Here is a 21400-nt window from a genome sequence, read left to right on the forward strand (position 1 = left end):
CATGACACCCGGACTCAAACCCGCCATCTGAGCCGCCCTGAGGAACCGAACCCCGGACCCAGAGACACACATCTTTACGCACGCACAGGGAGACTCATATATTGCAGCCAAAAAGACAGGAACGCCGACCGAGGCGAACTCCACTGCGCCGCGGATTTGCGCTTTATCTCCCCAAAAATAAAAAATAAACTCACTCCCTGCGAGTTATCTCACAACCAAAAATTAAATAAAATGTCATCATCGGTTAAGGACAGCGGGCATTACGCCAACTATGTGGGACCGTACCGCTTGGAGAAGACGCTGGGCAAAGGACAGACAGGTTAGTGAAAGCCTCTCCTGAAAGCCTCCAGATGCGGGAGTTGCTGGCAGGGCTCCCCGCATCAACACGCCTCAAACCCGGGGTGCATTATGTTGCATCGCCGCTGCGGGTTCTGAATGGGAAATGTCTCTAAAGTGCGGGTGTTTCTGTTGGATGCGGCTTTGAGATGTGCTGCCTCCGTGCTGATGATGATGACACTGTGGTGGTGGTGTGCCTTTAATCCTTGTTGTCAGGCAGAGAGGGCTCCCTGATAATGGGCCCTTGTGATTTTTCTTGTCTGTAATTCCGTTAAAGCATCCATCTGCTGAGGCTGCTCTCTCTGCAGAAGAGGTAGTGATGCTGCTGCACTGTCCGATACACACACACACACACACACACACACACACACACACACACACACACACACACACACACACACACACACACACACACACACACACACACACACACACACCAACACACACACCACACTATGCAGCTGCAACATCACACAATTCTGCAAATGTGTTCTAATGGTGCAGTCTTCTGAGTTCCTTTTCTCCATGGCTGCCTCATATTTAGTGTTACTCAGGCCTTACTGTATGTTTCAGTAGGCAGTTATAGATAGGAAACATTATGAATGCCCCTTCCTAGTGGATTAATGTGTTGTGTTTGGTCTTAGTTGCCTACAATGTCTTTATTCGATTAGTTGATGTTATGCTTATTTCATGCTGAATGACTTCCGATTAACTTGAAAGAGCAAACATCAGACAAACACAAGATGGATCTAAAGTTGTGCTTTTTAAATCATTCTTTGTAAATCAAATGTTGATGAAAAATGGATTTTAGCAAAGGAAAGCGTTAAGATACATCCATTTGAGGTTTATCAATGGCTGCTAGTGAAGAAGTCAAACCAAAGAGTGATCTCCAGTTCTTCAAGAGTTATTTTGGGTGAAATATGTTCAGTTCTTCTTGGGACTGTTTCAGTGTTGATTCAACTTCAGCTGATCTTGGAGGCTGTAGATTGTGGTGCTGTTGAGTTGTTTTGTTGTGGTAAAGTGGAAGATGTTTCTAACATTTAATTTACCGTTTATATAATGTGGATGGACCAACTAAACAACCCTAAGTATAGTGCTGCATATCATTGTGCTGGTCAGGTATGACAAAGGATGTTAATGTTTCCAGTTGAGTTTGCCAAGAAAACCTTGCATCAGGACCCATATTTAACTTATTTAAATTTAAATAAGGATACATTGGAATTCATATATCACAGAAGTAGAGACTCTTTTGAGAATACCATCTAAAAATTTGAAGTGAAGTTTCTGAGTAATAACTCGCTATTTCAAATGCATGCTGTAGTGTTTTAGATCAAACTTTCCATAACCTTTAGTACCATGTTCTTTCTTGTTTTCACATTTTATTTTACAAGTTTGGATATTTGGGATATTCTTCAGGAGTGGGCTCCTGCAGTAATTATCGGAAGGAATCATGTCATCACTTTGTTAAATAAGCCGATAAAACATTTCTCGTAAGTTTGAAACAACAATGACAGTTGACCAACTTTATTTCCCCCCAACGTCAACAAGCGCTCCGGTCTCAGCTGTGTGCGTCACTTTTTAGTGTCCCCCGGAAACAGTTTCCGTTGTGTTCATTCGGCGCTTTTTGTAAACGCTGCGCATGTGTTGTCAAGTTGATGAAGATGTTTCTTCCTTAGTGTCTTGGCACATTTTTGTATTTGTATTTGCATGGTTTCTGAAGCTTCAGCGCATTTATCTTCATGGTTAACATTTAGGCCGTTGTAACGCGTTTGCACTTGTCGGCTACCGTAAAAAACACATTCAAAAATGCACTTACTTCCAATCAAGGCAACAGGATGCTGACTCATATCCAAGGTTTAGAACTCATTCCTGCACCACTCATCAGAGCAATGTTTCACTGACTGAAACTGTGAGTGTTTGTGAAACTGGTTGAGTGCATAATCCTGTTGAGAGTTGTATGTGTCTGTGTGTGTGTGTGTCTGTCAGTGTTGTGAAGTGGAATGATACTTTGCTTTTTCAAGGCGTTTGGTATAAATCGGAGGCACAGACAGGGATATCCGTACAGTATATCATTAAACCTCCTCCACAAGTGCAGAGCAAGCCCACGCTCTGTGTGTGTGTGTGTGTGTGTGTGTGTGTGTGTGTGTGTGTGTGTGTGTGTGTGTGTGTGTGTGTGTGTGTGTGTGGTGTGTGTGTGTGTGTGTGTGTGTGTGTGTGTGTGTGTGTGTGTGTGTGTGGTGTGTGTGTGTGTGTGTGTGTGTGTGTGTGTGTGTGTGTGTGTGTGTGTGTGTGTGTGTGTGTGTGTGTGTGTGTGTGTGTGTGTGTGTGTGTGTGTGTGTGTGGATCTCTGAGGGAGAGGACTAATGCTTGTATTTTCTCAGATGTTAGACATTAATGAGATTTGCTTATTCTCAATAAAGCGCAACAGGCACAGCATAATACCTTATTACATGGTTCAGTTTGTGATTACAATTTGATGTTTGAATACTCAAAGGACTTTTTTAAGATTAACAAATATTCTGCAACCCACATCTGGCAGCTTATTTAATCAACAAACCATTATTTTGTAACTTGTAATTTTTTGATTATTTTTAAAATTATTTTTTGTGACCTGATTATTACAACAATTAATTTGCTCAAATTACACATCAAGAACTTTCCACACAAGATGAGCTGATTGGGTGTATTAAATAGAAAGTTATTTAACCAAGGCATTGACCTTCTTCAAATGTTTATGACATAGATTAATTTCAACACTAGAGTAAGTTAAGATCACTGGCAAATATTTTGCCAACAGCCTGTTATGTTCGCTTAGGCCTTTTTCCTCAGTCATACAAGAGCACTAAAGCAAAGGAAAATATTGAACGACCCAAAACCGTTAGATGGCGCATGATGTAAGCTGCAGCAGTGCAAAAATACCATGGTTGTGATGAACAAACTTTGTTAAAACAAATACGTGTGGATATTCCTAACAGAAACATACAGTACATGCTTGTGTGCCGACATGAAGTGAACAGCTGTCTACAAATGTTCGTGCAAAAAGTTGTACTGCTGCAAAAAGCCTTTTTACATTTGCAGAGTTTGTAGTGCCCCACATTGTTTGATCCACTTTGAGGGGTGCAAGCGCACTTCTTGCACCAATAACGCATGTTATGCAAACTCTGTATTTTCTTAATTGATGACGCAAATTAGACAAAAAACGAGCAGCAAACCTTTTTGTTTAGCAGGATATTCTCCAGATATAAACACCACTTGATGTTGAACTAAAAAGCTAACATAAGGCTATAAAGGAACTACAGCACGGTCACATGACTTCACGTCATCACCGCTAAGAATAAAGGGGGTTAACAATGAGCGTGATGACGTTTAGACATCTCATTTAGACACTTGTTAGCAACCACCGTTTTCTCATTCATCAGTAGGGTGTCTACCAAGGTATTATATGTCGTATAACAACAAACATGTTCAGAAAACCATTGACCACCAGTCCAGTGGACTTATTTGCTGACTTGTTTTCAGGGTTTAGAACTCATTCCTGCACCAATAAAGGACTAAATATTTTTCAGTGAACAATAACAAATGAATCAGGTTTTAAACCAAAGAAAACAGCAGTGTCTTTATCCGGGAGTGATGCAAAGTGTTTGCAACAGCTGTTAGCTTTAGCTCTGAGGCTAGTATTTTGAATTCCATCTCAGATAAATGCTTTTCCTCTTTGTTCCCAGTTACAGTTGGAACAATGCCTTCATGGTGTGTGTCTGCTGGTCGAAGCCGAATGACGAGAGGCTGTGCTGACTCTGAACAATTAGTCTGTGTGTCTTCATGTGTGTGGGGGGGATTGAAGTTTTTTTTTTACACTGGCTTCCCAGGCTCCATATAGCGCTAATTTTCTAAGTGTTCGCCAACAGTTGGGACGGTTGTCATGGTTTCATCTTTCCTCCTGAGACAATGGCCACTCGATGATCACTACAAGACTGAATCTGAAACTCCTCTTGTTCTTACTGTAGACCAAGATCTGCCCTCAACGCTTTACAGTCTGTGGATAAACAGGAAGTAGAAAGAGTGCAGATTGTTTCAGATAGCTGATAATGAGTGTTAAGATTTGACATTGACAAACTACAACTTTAAAATGATATGACATGTATTTGTTGGTGATATAAAACAAATAATTATATTTTTGAAACTAGGAAAATAACCGTTCTGGATTCTGAGTACTCAAGGTTCAAGGTTCTTTATTGTCAAACTAACATAGCTACAGAGTAATTATGTCGTTGAAAATCTTATGTCACAGGCTTCTCCAACAATGCAACATAATAATACAGATAGTAAAAGTAATACAAAAAGAAAAATAGTTCTAAAATAAAGTGAGTATGTGGAATAGTGCAGTACGAGTCTATATACAAGTTATTGGAATGATATATATTAGATAGTAGATATATATTACTAAGTAGCAGATGAATGTTTTGAAATTGTTACTTTAACTATTCATGCTCAAAGTGCATTTTCTGATAATATATCTGTACTTCTACTTGAGTAACAATATAAAATCAGAACTTTTACTTGTATTTGAGTATTTGAGGATAGTAGTATTTCCACTTCCTCTTGTCCTCTCTCTTTTTTTACCTCACTGTATACGACCAAGGTCTCCCATCTGCGCTGAACACTTTGTTGGTAAATAGGAAATTTAAAGAAAGTCGATTTTTTTTAAGGCTGCCTGTCATAGGTGTGTAAAATATGACTGCCATTCACTGGCTTTGATTTGCACATTTCATGTCAAGATATATATATTTTTTAGTCTGTAAAATACGACTTGTTGGCCGGGACATCCTTGCTTCCATAAAATACTTCATTCAGATATTTTCACATGTTATTTTGTGTGTCCTTATACAGTAAATTGCTCGCTGCCATAAGAGTGCGTGTGTGTCTGTGTGAGAACAGTTAAATGAGAAGTAAAACTGTAACGATAAAGAATAGCAGACAATGAGCTTGTTGTCTCTTCAGTAGCTTGATTAACCAGGCTACATCACTGACGTGCAGTACAATATACATCATGCACTAATCTACCAGAGGACTTGGATTCAATCAAACTGGTCAACATTCACAAAATCCCCGGGAATACAAAGACATCCTTCACTTGTATTTGGCTGTAACCTGGTGTGTGTGTGTGTGTGTGTGTGTGTGTGTGTGTGTGTGTGTGTGTGTGTGTGTGTGTGTGTGTGTGTGTGTGTGTGTGTGTGTGTGTGTGTGTGTGTGTGTGTGTTGTGTGTGTGTGTGTGTGTGTGTGTGTGTGTGTGTGGTGTGTGTGTGTGTGTGTGTGTGTGTGTGGTGTGTGTGTGTGTGTGTGTGGTGTGTGTGTGTGTGTGTGTGTGTGTGTGTGTGTCATTGTTGTGTTGTAATGAAAGTGTCATGTTATTGACGTGGAAAATCCTAAAGACTGTAGTCCCTTGGCTCCAGTAGAGCCATGCTGTGATTGTGTGTGTGTGTGTGTGTGTGTGTGTGTGTGTGGTGGGGGTAGTGTGGGCAGCAGTGAGAGCCCCAGCACAGATGGCTGCCTTTAGGTGACTGAAATATAGCTTCATTATCAGCAGGTTGCAGGTGGGAACACTCCCATGACTCTCACTGCCTGCAAATGCATATGTAGGCTATATATACACATATACGTGGGTTTCAGTGTGTGTGTGTGTCTGTGTGTGTGCATGCATTTACATGCCTGGACGTTTAATGAGAATTTGGACTAAATTAGGTATTTCTCAGAGCCTTCAAATGTGTTTTATTTAGCTTTTCTTCATTATGCTGCATTAAATATAAAACAACACAAAATATTTATGGCTCCTCATTTGCATACATGGAGAGAAAAATTGAATTTCAGTTTACAGCGGTTTCTGTTTTTTGTATCAGGGAGGGGAGACAAAGCTTGAAGAAATCGGCATCCTTTTAGTCGTCTGTCTTGTTGACTTTTAGCATCCAGTGAGCTGTTTTGGTCAACAAGCTAGGCTAAAAACAAGCCTTATCTAGCCTGTTGCAGCCCACATGTTGGCCTTCCTTGTGGCTGGAAAACGTACATGTACTGTATAACACCATTTGGGACTTATTTTGAAGCTGAGCATCCGGTAGATTAAATTCATACCCAATGTTTTATGATCAACTTAATTTAGGCACGATGCGAGATGAAAATATCCCAAGTTATTGTTATCTCCACCGGTATCTTGACTGTATGAGAGCCAGGAGAGACAATTAGTGTAGATTCAAGAGAGGGACACACCTGGAGGAAATGTGCACCTTTTTAGCATTTTTTCAAATACTAGCTGCTGCCTTTATTTTCTTTCTGAGTTTCCTTTCCACGTACCTGGCAGTGCATTTTGTTAATCAACATTGATTAGTCGAGTTTACCATTTTGTTGACTTTCAGTGCTCAGTGAGTAGTTAGTTGGAGGAATAAGAAAGCTTTTGTTACGTTGAAACATCTGTTGGTATCATCTTTGGAATAGTTTTTCTTTCTGAGTTGCTTTTGCGACGTCCCTGGAAGTCCATCTTCTTAATTAATATTTAAGAAAAGGAGAAGGGGAGGAAATCAGGAGGGAATCTGAACCTATTCTGGTTCCGTTTGGCTGACTTTTAGCACTCAGTGAGCAGTTTTGGATAAATAAAAAGGCTTGTGGCATCTAGAAACACATGTTCTCTTCTCTTTCTGAGTTGCTTTTCACACACCTTGCTGTGCATCTTCCTAATTAACATTTTTTTTAAAACAGAGTAGTTGCAAAGAGCGCGCTCCAAACGGGGGAGGAGGGGGGGAGGGAGGGGGGAGGATATACTGCTGGTAGACAAAAGTCTGCTGGGAGGATTGCTCTGCAGACAGGGAAGGGGGATAATCAAAATTATGGCTTGTGTCAAACCCCCCCTATATTCCCCCTCCTGCCTTTTTCCATACAGTACCCCCAGCTGAGGGCTCGGTTACCATGGCGACCGGGGGAATGCTCTCTTCTTTTTCTGGTTGGAGGTTTGCACGCTCTCCGCGGCCCCTCTGAAGGGGGGGGGGGGGTGGGCTGTTTCGCCTGAGCCATTAACAAAGACGGAGAAACTACCCCCCATCTTTCTCTCTAGCTCTCTCTCTACATCTCTGTATCTCTATCGCTCCTATGTTTCCTTTACATCGCTGACTGACTCCCCCCTCCTCCCCCCCCCCCCCTCTATGTGAGGGTTACCTCTGTATCCATGCTGCTCGAATGAGTCATTATCGGGGGGAAGAGGCACGATCTTCATCTTCAGAGCCCGACCAATTATCCACAGTCTCACATCAGAGTCAGAATATTGGTTTCTATGAATACCAGGTTTATAAACATTGTCCCCGTTAATCGAGTGGTTTCTTTGGGAGGTTTTCCTTGTAATGTTGAGGGTCCTGAGGGGCTGCACATAGTTTTATGCCTCCATCACCCTCAATTGTGGTTGTCCAAATGTAATTATTGTGATGTTAGTTAATAAAGCTGTGCAGTTTTTTTTAAATGGAGCATTGCCCTATAGCGTGACATAGCGTCAATTTGTTGAGTACATCACTGATTCCACCCTATAGCCCATGGAGGGATGTTATGAGAGTATCCAGTGATGTTGCTGTTAGAGGGGCTTAGCAAATTAATGATGCAAGAAAAGAAAGTTAAAACTATATTCATTTCAGATAAAAAAATAAAATCATTAATAGCGTGGGAACAGGAAGAACAAAGTCTCAGTGTGGCTCGACGGAGAGATCATGTTTGTGTGATTCAATTAGCTGAAGCCATGCTTGTCTTTGGCTTACACACACACACACACACACACACACACACACACACACACACACACACACACACACACACACACACACACACACACACACACACACACACACACACACACACACACACACACACACACACACACACACACCGGCATGCTGTTGTGGTTTGTTCCTGGGTGGCTTTGAGCTCACCCAGTGTGGAGTTAGTTGAGATTGCCTTCATCTTGCCCGTGGCTCTCAGTCACTAACAAGTCTCCCTGTGCAAGTCTGCTGCAGCTGCTGACATATTCAGTGTGTGTGTGTGTTTGTTTGTGTGTGTGTTGCTTATTCAAATGACTTGTGTCTTAATGCTCTGATCATTATGGATTGTGATGTTAACTTTTCATTCCACGTAAATTGTTTAATATTGAATGTATTCCACATAAAACAACCACCCAGTTTACAATAAGCCCTAAACGGGTGGTGGTTGTTAAGCATGAAGAGCTAAAGTTGTTAAAATTATAATGTTGCTAGCTAGATAGCTAACAGCGGCCATTGTCACTTCCTGGAAAGACACAGCAGCCACTGCCCAATTTGAGACAGCATTACCTCTTCAAAAATCACACACTGCCCAAGTGTTCACAGTGTATGGCATGCAGTGTAACTAAGGGAAGTGTCTGAATGAAGACACAGCATTAGCAGAGGAGTGATTTCCTCTCTCTCTCCCATTACCTGAGAGTACAGGCTCGTGTCCTGAGTATGTCCCCAGTCAATTGTGTTTATTGCTTGGTAGAGCTTTAATCAAGTCCTGCAGAGTGCCTGCACAGCTTGGTAATTGTCATGTGTGTGCTGCCTATTGTTTATTTGGTAGCAGTAAATAGGTAGCACATGTTTGCTGGGACGAAGTCGATAATAGGTTTAGATGTGGATTCCTGCTGCCTTCAGTGTAGGCGTGTGTGAAGCAGTGTCGATGACGTCTTTATGGATCAGCTGGAAGGGAAAGAGGTTTGGAGCACCTGCTGGGCTCCATCAGTCCCAATCATCAGCACTTATCAGCCTGATTGTAGCAGCTGCTAGGATGAAGATGGTGAAAGCATTGAGCCTGCAGAAGGGAAATATGAAACAGGGGGGCTAACAGCTATCCAAAGACATGACCGGTGCAGAAGTCCAGCTCTACTAAGTAACTGCTGCACGTCGTCTACACAAAGAGGAACACATAGGTTTTATCCTTAAAGCATCTCAAGGAATTCTTCAATTTACTTTATCAAGAGCCATCCTCCTGTTTTAGCTTGTTAAAGCAGCGGTGGAGGAAGTACTCAGATCCTTGTATCAAGTATACAGTGTAGAAATCATTTGTTACAAGTATAACTCCTGCCTTTTGACTGTTTACTTCAGTGAAAATACACAACAATACAACTCCTCTTCTTTGAAGTATGCATGGTATTTTCACATTACGAGTTAGAGCTCTTGAACACGATGAAGAACAAATTCACAATGAGGGAGATGGTAACCTTCGAGGGGAACCCGAAAGCACCATTGGTCTTGGTAGAGGATTTCTCCTAGCTTTTTATTATCTATTTCGGTTAGTTTGTATTGGTTTAACATTGTTTCCATTGAGCACCAACCTGAAGATGCTTCTCTCACCCTTTGTATAGACAGCCGTATAGAGCAGGGATTACACATTCATGTTACACTTATAAAAGTACATGTTGCACACATAAAAGTACAACACTCTCCTGCAGCGACATTCGAGCCCATCCAGCTGATCTGCGCAAACAAACATGCTTTTTGATATTTGATATGATAGTTTCTGAAAGACGCGGACAAAAACAAGCTTCTCTTCCGATTTCCACAATGTGGTCACCAATGCTTTTCTGAACATTTTAAATAATTTCATCTCGCAGTGGCCGCACGAAAATAGCAAAGCGCTCAGAAAACAACGTTTGGGTGCAGAGCTTTTTCTCAAGGCGGCTGCATGCAACGCCAGGCTCTCTCTCGTCACTGTCGAGAATTGAAAAAGACGCTGGGGTCAAGCCGCTATGGACACAGGCCCTGAGGCTCCAGCATGGGCTGTACTGTAGCTTTCAGGCCCTTCACAGTAAGCTTTACCTCACAGTGTGGCCCCCAGGATCTGCCATCTCTTCTTTAATCCAGTCCCTCTTCCTGTCAGGTCTTCACATGCTGCCGTACTCAACAGCGACCAATTTAATGCCTCAATCAATAGCCGGTAATCAAATGGGAATGGGTTATGGCTAAGCCCCTCATGGTCCCGCAGCCCTCTTCCCCCCCAGCCAAAAACGTAATGAAATTGAGCATAAATCCCTCTTCTCTCTCTCTCTCTCTCTCCCGTTCTCCCTCAAAAAACTCTCTTTCATCCTTTTTGCAAAAGCAATCTGCACTTTCCCCCTGAGTCAGCACTAAAGCGTCCAGGAGTGAAGCGGGGGAAATTACCATTTGAAGAGATGCCTTACTTCCCTCTCCTTCACTCAACCCTCACTTCATTTCTCACCAATATGGAATTTCTGGTATCTTACATTAGATAAATAAACTCTCCTCCCTCCGTCCACTCAAACCCCTGACTGGTGCATGATGGGATGGCCGAGTGCATTTGGCTACAGGCGATTTGACTTTGTACATTTCACGGCGAAGGCGAGGACGGACATGGATGGAAGGTCCTAATAATATTAAAGCTTTAGTTTTATAGCATTTTTCACACACCAGGTGCACTGCTTTAACAACATGGCACACATCACAAGTTAACACACAAACGTTCAAATCTGTTTGCACTCATGCACCATAACAACTTAACAATTCAAAGGACGCAAGGAGATAAAAGGTATGATAAGAAAAAGAAAATACAATGAAATCAATAATGATCCCTAGGTAAAATAAAGGACGACATAAGACCAAATGGAAACCTAACCCTAACCAGTAATAAACTATAAAATATATATAAATAAAAACCTATACAACCTATTAAATAAAATAAATAGTAAGAATAATAAAGACCGATTAAGAGAGGGCTGTCGCTAATAAAAAGCTCATCTAAAAAGATACATCTTCAGCGATCATTAAAATGTCCACTGAGTTGGCTTCCAAATACAAAATCTTAATTGCAACTTGCTCATTAGCAGCAGCCATTACAGTGCCTGTTTCCCCTCTTCCTGTCTCATGTCCTGTTGCTCCAGCAGAACACCACACAGATGGTGGAGCTCTGGAAGAAACCCTCTCGCTTCAGATCAGGCGTCCGGTCCAACAGATGGTCCGTCAGCGGCAGCACGTGCAGACGAGCCTCGGAGCAACATCCAATCATGTGGCATAATGAGATTAAGGGGGTCAATATAGGGGGGGGGGGGGGGGGGGGGGGGGGGGGGGGGGCAGGGTGTGTGAAACACCATTATACTCACTTGACTGGTAGTGCTGGCAGGTACCATTGCTCCCAGGCATGTGTATGTGAGACAGAGTTAGATGGAGGTGGATGTGGTCAATACCTCAACACATAATGATAGCAAACATTACCAATTTAAGTGGTGCAGGAATGAGTCCTAAATCCCTGGAAGTAAGTCGATTTATTTAGCACTTCCTGTTCCCTTGCCTGGAAGTGAAAGGAAAACTATTTATGTGGGATTCAGGGAGCGAGGATTTAAAAAAAGAAAAAAAGAAACTAGCCTAAAAGCTAAAGCTAGCAGCTGTTGCAATCTTTGCATTTAAAATACTCTTGTTCTGTTTGTTTTACAACTTGGTTTAATTTATTTGTCTTCCATTGAAAAGGTATTTAGTCCCTCGATAGAGAGATGCAGGAATGAGTCCTAAAACCCTGGAGATGACTCTGCATTTTAGCACTTCCTCTTGCCTGTTCCCCCTCCAAAGAAATGGTTAGACATTTGCGTAATGTCCAGTTAATTTCAGGGTTTGATATCATGTGTGAAAGAGTTACAAATACGTTTAGGTTTAGGTGTGTGTGTGTGTGTGTGTGTGTGTGTGTGTGTGTGTGTGTGTGTGTGTGTGTGTGTGTGTGTGTGTGTGTGTGTGTGTGTGTGTGTGTGTGTGTGTGTGTGTGTGTGTGGTGTGTGTGTGTGTGTGTTGTGTGTGTGTGTGTGTGTGTGTGTGTGTGTGTGTGTGTGTGTGTGTGTGTGTGTGTGTGTGTGTGTGTGTGTGTGTGTGTGTGTGTGTGTGTGTGTGTGTGTTATGATGCAGTATTTCCAGGGAGTGCTCTGTGACCTGCAGTGTGAGTACAGTAAGGCTGCAGTGCTGCATTACAGCAGAGACTGGCTGCAGCCTCTCTGCAGTAATCACACACACACACACACACACACACACACACACACACACATACACACACACACACACACACTGAGAACCATGTTTTACTACTGTTTATCATGTTGTTTGGAGGAAAAGGGCCTTGTCTGCAATGTGTGTGTGTGGTGTGTGGTGTGTGTGTGTGTGTGTGGTGTGTGTGTTGTGTGTGTGGTGTGTGTGTGGTGTGTGTGTGTGTGTGGGTGGTGTGTGTGTGTGTGTGTGTGTGTGTGTGTGTGTGTGTGTGTTGTGTGTGTGTGTGTGTGTGTGTGTGTGTGTGTGGTGTGTGTGTGGTGTGTGTGTGTGTGTGTGGTGTGTGTGTGTGTGTGTGTGTGTGTGTGTGGTGTGTGTGTGTGTGTGTGTGTGTGTGTGTGTGTGTGTGTGTGTGAGATATTGCAGGGGTAAATGACTCTCATGGGCATGCCTAGAGGTTATAGATGAGTAGTTAAATGTATCATAGCATGCTAAATGATTTGATGATGAACATAATTCTTTGTTTCTGGCACTAACTGTTTATGTTTCTCAGACATCATGGGCTTTATGTTGTTCCACAGGAAATACATATTTAAGTGTTGTGTGTAAAACCCAACATGTGTAGATTGTTTCGAATGACTTTTTTGTTTCTAAACTGAGAAAAGTAACATAATGCAAAAGTGGCTTTTTAAAAGCTAACATTAGGGCTGCAAGATTTGAAATATGAAAGCTTTCAAAGTTATAGCAAATACGCTTTACCTTGAAGTGCCAACAAATAATAAGACAAATAGAAGCGCCCCTACAGCAGGAGAAGCAGGGTTTTGACTTAACCGTGTAACAGGGGTGCTGCACCCTCTTACTTTTGACGTGCGCCCTCATACCAAGATGCAGATTTTCTCCGCAAAATGTTAAAGTGATGCCAGCAAACAATATTTCTGTTCGTCAAAAACTGTATAATTACTCAAAAAATATGAAAATCATGTCAAATAGAGCGTCAGACGGCAGGAACAGCTTGGTTTATACGGAACGTCACGTTGTTGTTTACAATCATGTTCTCGCCAGAATGGATATATCTTCTATACAAGATCAGCGCCACAGTATTACCCTCATACTATATTTTTCTAGAAAAACCCCTGAGAAGTGAATAGTGTACAGAAAGTGTGTTGATATTTGGACCTAACACACAAACTAGTGCTGTGTCTCAATTTGATTATCTGTGTACTTACATGTGCTATTTTGTGTGCATAAGTGCTGTGATGAACTAGTGCAGATACTGAGCGTTATGATGGATCCTCTCTGTCCTGCGTGAGGAGACAATGGGAGTGTGGGTGAGGGTGAGGGAACCTCCACCCTGTTGGATGGCCTTAATCTGCCGCTAATCCCAACCATCAAGTGTGAAGGCTGATTTTAACAAAACAAAATGAGAAGCTGAGACACTGTGTGTCGCTGACCTCACACTATCACTGCTTTGGAAATGTAAAAACTGCAACTTCTTTGACCTTTTGAAATAACCCGTGTTTTACAGTGTATGTAGTAGTACGTTAGTCTACTATAGTGTATTTTTGCTTATTCTGGACATTTTCAGGGATGCAAACTTGTCACCTTTCGGCGAAATTCGCCGTTTTGAATCCAAAATAGGTCGTTTGTGTGATTCATGTAGATCTGCAATAAAAATATTTTTGGGGTATGGGGGGGGTCTGGGACCCGGAGTAATCTGCGGCCGCGAGCTGTTATGTGCCATCATGACACGCATGGTGTATATATTATAATGCAGCGCGATCTGTGTGCTCGAGTCTTCCTGCCTGTCGGCTCTGCTCATGGATGTATAATAAGGCTCTGCTGCTCCGGGATGAGGGTCTAGCTTCATTATGCTACATTATCTACGGGTGCGTTCGTTAATATTAACTGAGCGGTCCGGAGTCACTGTGGCACAGACTGGACCGCTGGTGAACAGCTGTTAGAACGGGCCGTTCAGGTGTTCAGAGCAGTGCACCCTGTCGGAGCGGCAGAGCGTGATGTGCACTGAAAAGTTTTTCTGTCGCAATATTATCGTTGTCGAGCTAGCTAACTAGCATACATTGTCACTATCTGCTAACGTTAGCTTTAGCCTTCGTTTTCAAATAGTTTTTTTCATAGGCTATAAACGGAGGTGGTATAAGTATATATCTTGTACTTGAGTAAAAGTAGAAGTACTCAGATCTTGTACTTGAGTAAAAGTAGAAGTACTCAGATCTTGTACTAGAGTAAAAGTAGAAGTACTCAGATATTGTACTTGAGTAAAAGTAGAAGTACTCAAATCTTGTACTTGAGTAAAAGTAGAAGTACTCAGGTTTGAGTAAAAGTAGAAGTACCAGAGTGTAGGAACAATCCTGCAATCAAAATGTTCCTCAAATAAAAGTACAAAAGTATTATCATCAAATATAGTTAAAGTAGCGACAGTTAAAAGTAGAAGTACTCAGATCTTGTACTTGAGTAAAAGTAGAAGTACTCGGGTCTTGTACTTGAGTAAAAGTAGAAGTACCAGAGTGTAGGAATACTCCGTTCCAGTAAAAGTCCTGCATTCAAAATGTTCCTCAAGTAAAAGTAGAAAAGTATTCTCAACAAAATATAGTGAAAGTAGCGACAGTAAAAGTAGTCATTGTGCAGATTGGTCCATTTCAGAATAATATATATGATATGTTTTATAATGATTGATCATGAAGTGTTCTCAAAGCTGGTAATGGTGCAGGCTAGTTTGAATGACTTTGTATACTGCAGGGTAGCTTGTGGATTTACTCCAGGTGGAACTAAAGTCTGATTTAACACTTGATTATATTTCACATCATTCATCCACATCTGTAAAGTCACTAAAGGTATTAAATACATGTAGTGGAGTAAAAGTACACCATTTACCTCTGAACTGTAGTGGAGAAGAAGAACAAAGTAGCAAAACATTGAAATACTTAAATAAAGTACAAGTATCTCAAAATTGTACCCAAGTATAGTACTTGAGTTTATGAACTTACTGAAGTTACTTTACACCAGTGGCTATAAACAGGGGTGCACATAACTGGTACGCAGGTACGCATGCGCGGCAACAATCTGAAATGCGTCCCGTCACTTGTGTCACGAAGCTCTGTACTCCACTACCAGCCCCCCCCCCCCCGGTTGACAAACGCGAAGCGCTGTACTCCACCACCCCCCCACCCCCCGTTGACAATCGCGAAGTGCTGTACTCCACCCCCCCCCCCCCCGTTGACAATCGCCAGAAGTTGGAGTACCAAGCACTGACTCCAGGTACTCATCTGAGTACCACACTGAGAAAGTTGTGTGCACCCCTGGCTATAAAGATAGAAAGACTAAGCCTTGCACAGAGGCGTGAAAATACATTTTCAAAATGCTCAACAGTGCTGCCAAAATTATAAACGGACTGCTACACAATTAAAATAAATGCTTTTATATATTTCTATTAGATGTGACTCTTTGGCGTTTCTGTTATTATTAACTGCTTTAGTTGTTCTGACTGCTAACATCCTCTGTTATTCCTCATTTTAAAGCCGATATTCTGTGGGGTCGGGGGGCTCGGATCCTTGTCACCTTTTTCATACCTGATGAGTTTGCATCCCTGGTTTTATATTGTGTATTTTTGGAACCCGCTACAGATATAAATCTTTCTGTAGTTAACATGTATATATTTACCGTTTGTTTATTTCTATTTAATTGATATATAATTCAATAATAAGCCTTTTTACTTGCTGCTGTAACAAAACAAGTTCCCAAATTGAAATGAATGAAGCAAATCTAATCTAATAATTCAAAAATAATCTAATTAAAACAAAAACAAAAAAAGGAATTTGTCTTTTATGAAATCCAAAAATGAACCTTAGTTTTTTAGGCAGTAAGTTTTCTATTCGTTTGTCAGAAAAAACCCACATTTATTTTCTGTTGTGAACATTTTTGCTGTGATTGGTAATGGAGGAGGAGGGTGACGACAGGAGGTCATGACCCTCATTACACCACCTGCCAGATGGCCCAACACCACCCAGTTTGTGTGTGTGTAAGTGTGTGTGTGTGTGTTATCATGGATGAGCGCAGACATTTACACGAGTACAGGACACTAGAGGATGACATAGTAAATGCTCTCTAACAGAAAGGGGAAACATTTTTGATAAAATTCCTTTTTTATTGTTACGTATGTTGTGTATGTTGATGTTAAGATGCGCTTCATCAACAAATACAATACTTTTTTTGTCAAATGTTTGTTAATAAAATGTTTCAGCCCCAAATACAACATTTTGCTTAATTTCAAATGATTTGTTTTTAGATATTTCACATAAACTCAATAATAGAGACATTTTATATTTCTTCTCCTTTATGTGCTGTATGCACACGATTAGCTATAAATGTGTTTTATATTTAATGCACTGTTTAAATAAAACACTTTGAAGGCTCATGCATTCCAAATCCTCATTAAACAATCATGCATGCAAATGAGCACTACACACACACACACACACACACACACACACACACACACACACACACAACACACACACACACCACACACCACACTCTCTCTTTCAGCATTGACCTCCTCAGATCACGCGTCCTCTTTCTCTCGTCGTCTCTCACTCCTCCCTGTCCTCAGGCACAGTAGCTCTGGGGGGGGCGGCGGTTGATGTTTGGGGGGTGTTTAATGGGGGGTCCAAGTCAAGTTCCCCTGCTTGACCCAGCCTTCATCCTCAAGGCTAACCCCCCCCCCCCCCCCCCCCCCACTCTGACTCCCTCTACAATTTTCTCAGCTCATATTTCTCTTATCGGTCAGCTTTCAGATCGATCGAGGTGTTGTTGGGGAAAAGAAGTCCTAACTTAGAATGAAGAAGAAATGATTCAATCTGTTTGTAAAAAGACATGACATAGTTGAAGTGTATTAACTTCATGCATCTCAAAGTCAACCGGAATACGCAGGTGGAGTACAAATGTTTGATTAAATCATTGGTTTGATATTCACCTTACATTTCATTTAGCTGAGGCTTTTATCCAAAGCAATTTTCAATAAGTGCAATAAAGCATAAAGAAACAAACTCAAACGGCAAGAAGAAGCTTTTAACCCTAACCATTTTAAGTGCTATACATACATTACAGGTTATTTTTAATTTGTTCTAGTGCAGTCTGCACTTTAACCACTCCTTTGTTATTAGATGGCTCATTTGACTTCAGCCACGTCAGTCTTTTGAGAAGATGCTGCCTGTGTGTGCAGACCAATAGAGTGGTGCAGGAATGAGTCCTAAAACCCTGTAATGAGTCAGCATTTGATCCCTTCCTGTCCCCTGGTCTGGAGGTCAATGGTTTTTCTGAAAGTTGTTTTGGTTGTTATCCTGAAATAGGGTCGGTGGTTAACACAAGCTGAAGAGATTTTAACATTTTATTCTACGAGCTAAACCACGTCAATAAATAACGCACTGGTGAATTTGAAAATGGCCGATGCAAAAAAGTGTCTAAATGAGACGATTGAACGTCATCATGCCCAACATTAGCCGCATTTAGCTTAGCGGTGGTGACGTGAAGTCATGTGACCGTGCTGTAGTTCCTTTATAGCCTAACGTTTGCTTTTTACTTCAGAAATCATAAAGTGGTGTTAGTATGCGGAGATGATCCTGCTGAACAAGATATGTTTTTTGACACAGAGAATATTTTCTGCATTAATCAAAAATCACATGGAGGAATCCCATTGGCTCCTTGTGGAGGGAACCAGGGAGATGCTAATTTCTGGGTTGGCCCACAGAAATACGTCATCCCTGCATCACTGCATGGCTGTGATGGTAGTGGAGGGATTGGGGGAGTTATGGGGGGGAGCAGGTCAGCTCCTCTGAGGAGGAATATGGAGAGACTGAGCTAAAAATACAACCCAGCATCTTTGAGAGTCATACTGCCTTCCTCAGCGATCACACACACACACACACACACACACACCACACACCCACACACACACACACACACACACACACACACACACACACACACACACCACACACACACACACACACACACACACACACACACACACACACACCACCCTCACACGGGCCGAGCAGACAAAGACAAACGCTGCGAGCTAAACTGGAGCTGAGAGGCAGGTGGGCGGGGCGGAGGGGAGGATGGAGTGAAAGGGAGTGTGAGAGGGGGAGGGGCACTCATGATTTAGGATGAATAAAAGCCAAAGGGGGGAGGGGATGCATGAGAAAGGGAGGCAGAGAGGGAGGTATGAAAACAGAAAGCTTGCAGAAAAGGAAAGGACCAAAGAGACGGAAAAAGAAAGGGCAGATCAGCTGATGATTAGAAATCAGATGATCGATGAGTTTAAAATGAAAAAGAGGAGAAGAAGACAGCGGCTCTGTGATGATGCCTTGGCTGCACTCTAAGTCTGAAAGCAATGATGTAATCGTTTGTAATTGGCCCTAATTATTCATTAAGGCTTGATTGGCACTGTGGAACAGCCAATTAGATGGCAGGATGTGACAATGGCGTGTCTAACACTTTGTTAGTGGGACCTGCTTTAAGCATCACACACGCATATCATTGGACAAACATGCAATGCTGGTTCATGTATCCCAGCATGCATTTCTTCTGGCAGCAGAATACAATACTTCCAGGTTTTATCCGTTGGCATTTGAACAAGTTGACAGAGAAGCAGTCGTTGGCAATTCAAATCTTGGCTTCAATGGTTCAATTATTTTTTGATATGTCAAGAGCAAACAAAGGGAATATAAGGCGTTTAATATTGCAAAGTTAAAATACAGGGAAACAACCTTTTATATATGATATATGAAAACATTATTTTTGGACTTCCTCATCACATTTTCAAATGGATCAATCCATGGAGATCTCTTTGGTGGACATATGCAGGCAGTAGCTATGATACACTTTAATGTACTCAAAAGGGCTTTTTTTATCTAAATGCTACACAGTACACTATAAAACACAACAGCATATTCACACATGACTTGTATATAAGTTATATCACATGACACTACATGTACACCGTTTGCACTTACAGGTATACACAGACAACTTACTGACAGTAAGGAAGACCTATTGCACAAAGCCCATGGCTTGGGAACTATGATATCTGTGCCAATAAACATTGAACATGGGGTAACACTGTCACTTAAATAATAGAATGATTATGCAGTGCTGTTTTCTTCTGACACTATCTTATAATGATAGTATTGAGTGCAGAGTCGCAGTCTTTTGCTATGTTTTCATCACCACATTTACATGCCGACTTCAAAGTGAGGATTACAAAAGTATATGTTGTGCACTTTCAATACAGAAAGACAATATGATTGAATTCTAAATCAAAGATGATATTGAGTCCATAACTCTCAGTAAGGTAAGGCATACTGTAGCAAGTTTATTTATAGAGCACCTTTCAACACAAGGCAATTCAAAGTGCTTTACAAAAATGAAAGACATTAAGAGCATTAAGAAACATATTATAAAATGGCATTTAAAAACCCCCATTTTAAAGCAAAGATAATAAAACATGAATAACAAGGTACATGATTAAAAGTGACAGTGCTGTGTGAGATACACACATCTGAAATGTTTAGCTCTGACTCTCAATCATTGCTCACTTTTTAGCAGAAATAGTTTTCTTTGACCTCACTTTCTTTCTACTTTCTTTTGTAACTTATCCTTTAGTTATTTCATGTGTTTCATGCTAAACGAACCCCCCTTTGGAACATTCTAATCTGCAACCCAATATTCCGAATATTCAACGGATCCTGGCCGTATTTGTGTAGCATCAGTACCTTGTCTTCTTCTTTGTTTTCTTCTAGCAGTCTTAGTATTTAAGGAAAATCTATCTGGAGAGAGTAATGGTGCTCAGTATCAGATCAGGATGCTGCTGGTGTTGCTGATCTTTCCGACTGTTTATCAGTGTGTTCGCTGCCCATCTGTCTGCAGCCTCGTCCCCCTGCCAGCTGCTGTCTGTATTCAGTCACAATCCCCCTGTTCAGAAGAGAGGGCTCCTTGTGGCCCATTGACGCTCCTCGATGGGAGGTCAGGCCTAATTGGCCGGCATCCTATCTGTGCCACAATACAGGCCTTTGAACGTGAAAGCAGCGCTGTGATTAAGTTGCGGCTGTTTGGTTTTCTACTGCACAAAGAGAGACTCTCCAAACCACTCCATGGCCTCAAGTAGCTTTAATTCAGTCCTTTTTGTTTATTGTGAGCATATGTACCATCACAGTCGACACCAGGGCCAAGAGGACGTCTGTATTAATGTACTTTTAGAGAAATTCATATTTGGTATCTTATCTTTTAGGTTGTTCAGAAGCGTCAAAGCATACTTTGTTCTGTAGCCCAATGGTTCCCAAACTTTTTCCTTTTCTATCATTGAGTAAACTTGCAAAACCTCTTTCATATTATATTCAATGCATAATGTGGACACACTGTGCTTTGAACACAAATAGGGAATGCAATAACTGCTGGAAGTTTGTGTAAAAAGCAGCAATTCGCAGGAATATTTTTAGCAGATTATTTCATGTTAGTATTGCATCATAGATCAGTTTTCCTCTTACTATTAGGAACTTGTATCCCAACACTCTGTCCATATCATCTTTTTATTTTTTCAAAAACGTATCGGTTTCTTTTTTGACAAATTCAGTGTTTCCTCTCACGAAGCTCGGCCATTGTTATAAAAGCCATTTGCTTGTTTTAATGGTTATTTTCAGGCTTTTTAGCACGATGTCTCTGTGATTATAGCAGCTGAACTTTAAAAATAACAATTTCTATAAGTTTGCAGAAATGAAATCAATCCTGGGTTATCTTTAACTTGTCTTACACTCCAGAGCCCCAGATAAGGCACCACGGATGTAACTTGTTTAAAACTGCTAACTGCTTCCTTTGATCTGAATGTGACCCTAACGGACCGTCCACACAGCAGCGTTAAAAAAATCTTGGAGGTGGGCGTATCTGAAGCTTGGGGATTTTTTGCGAGCAAGGCACCAACAACCAATCACATGAATCTCCCGCCCCCGACATACGAAGCAAAAAAGTTTGAAGT

General features: G+C 41.5%; 1 protein-coding gene across 1 annotated transcript in view; it reads left to right on the forward strand.

Annotated features, from left to right (window-relative positions):
- Nucleotides 1-21400, forward strand: part of LOC117496982 (serine/threonine-protein kinase BRSK2-like) — a 103426-nt gene continuing 82026 nt past the window's right edge. The window contains 1 exon segment of the mRNA XM_034148864.1: nt 1-319. Coding sequence (XP_034004755.1) covers nt 232-319 — 88 coding nt within the window. The 5' untranslated portion in view covers nt 1-231.

This window comes from Trematomus bernacchii, unplaced genomic scaffold (genome assembly GCF_902827165.1).
Source record: "Trematomus bernacchii unplaced genomic scaffold, fTreBer1.1, whole genome shotgun sequence".
NCBI lineage: Eukaryota > Metazoa > Chordata > Actinopteri > Perciformes > Nototheniidae > Trematomus > Trematomus bernacchii.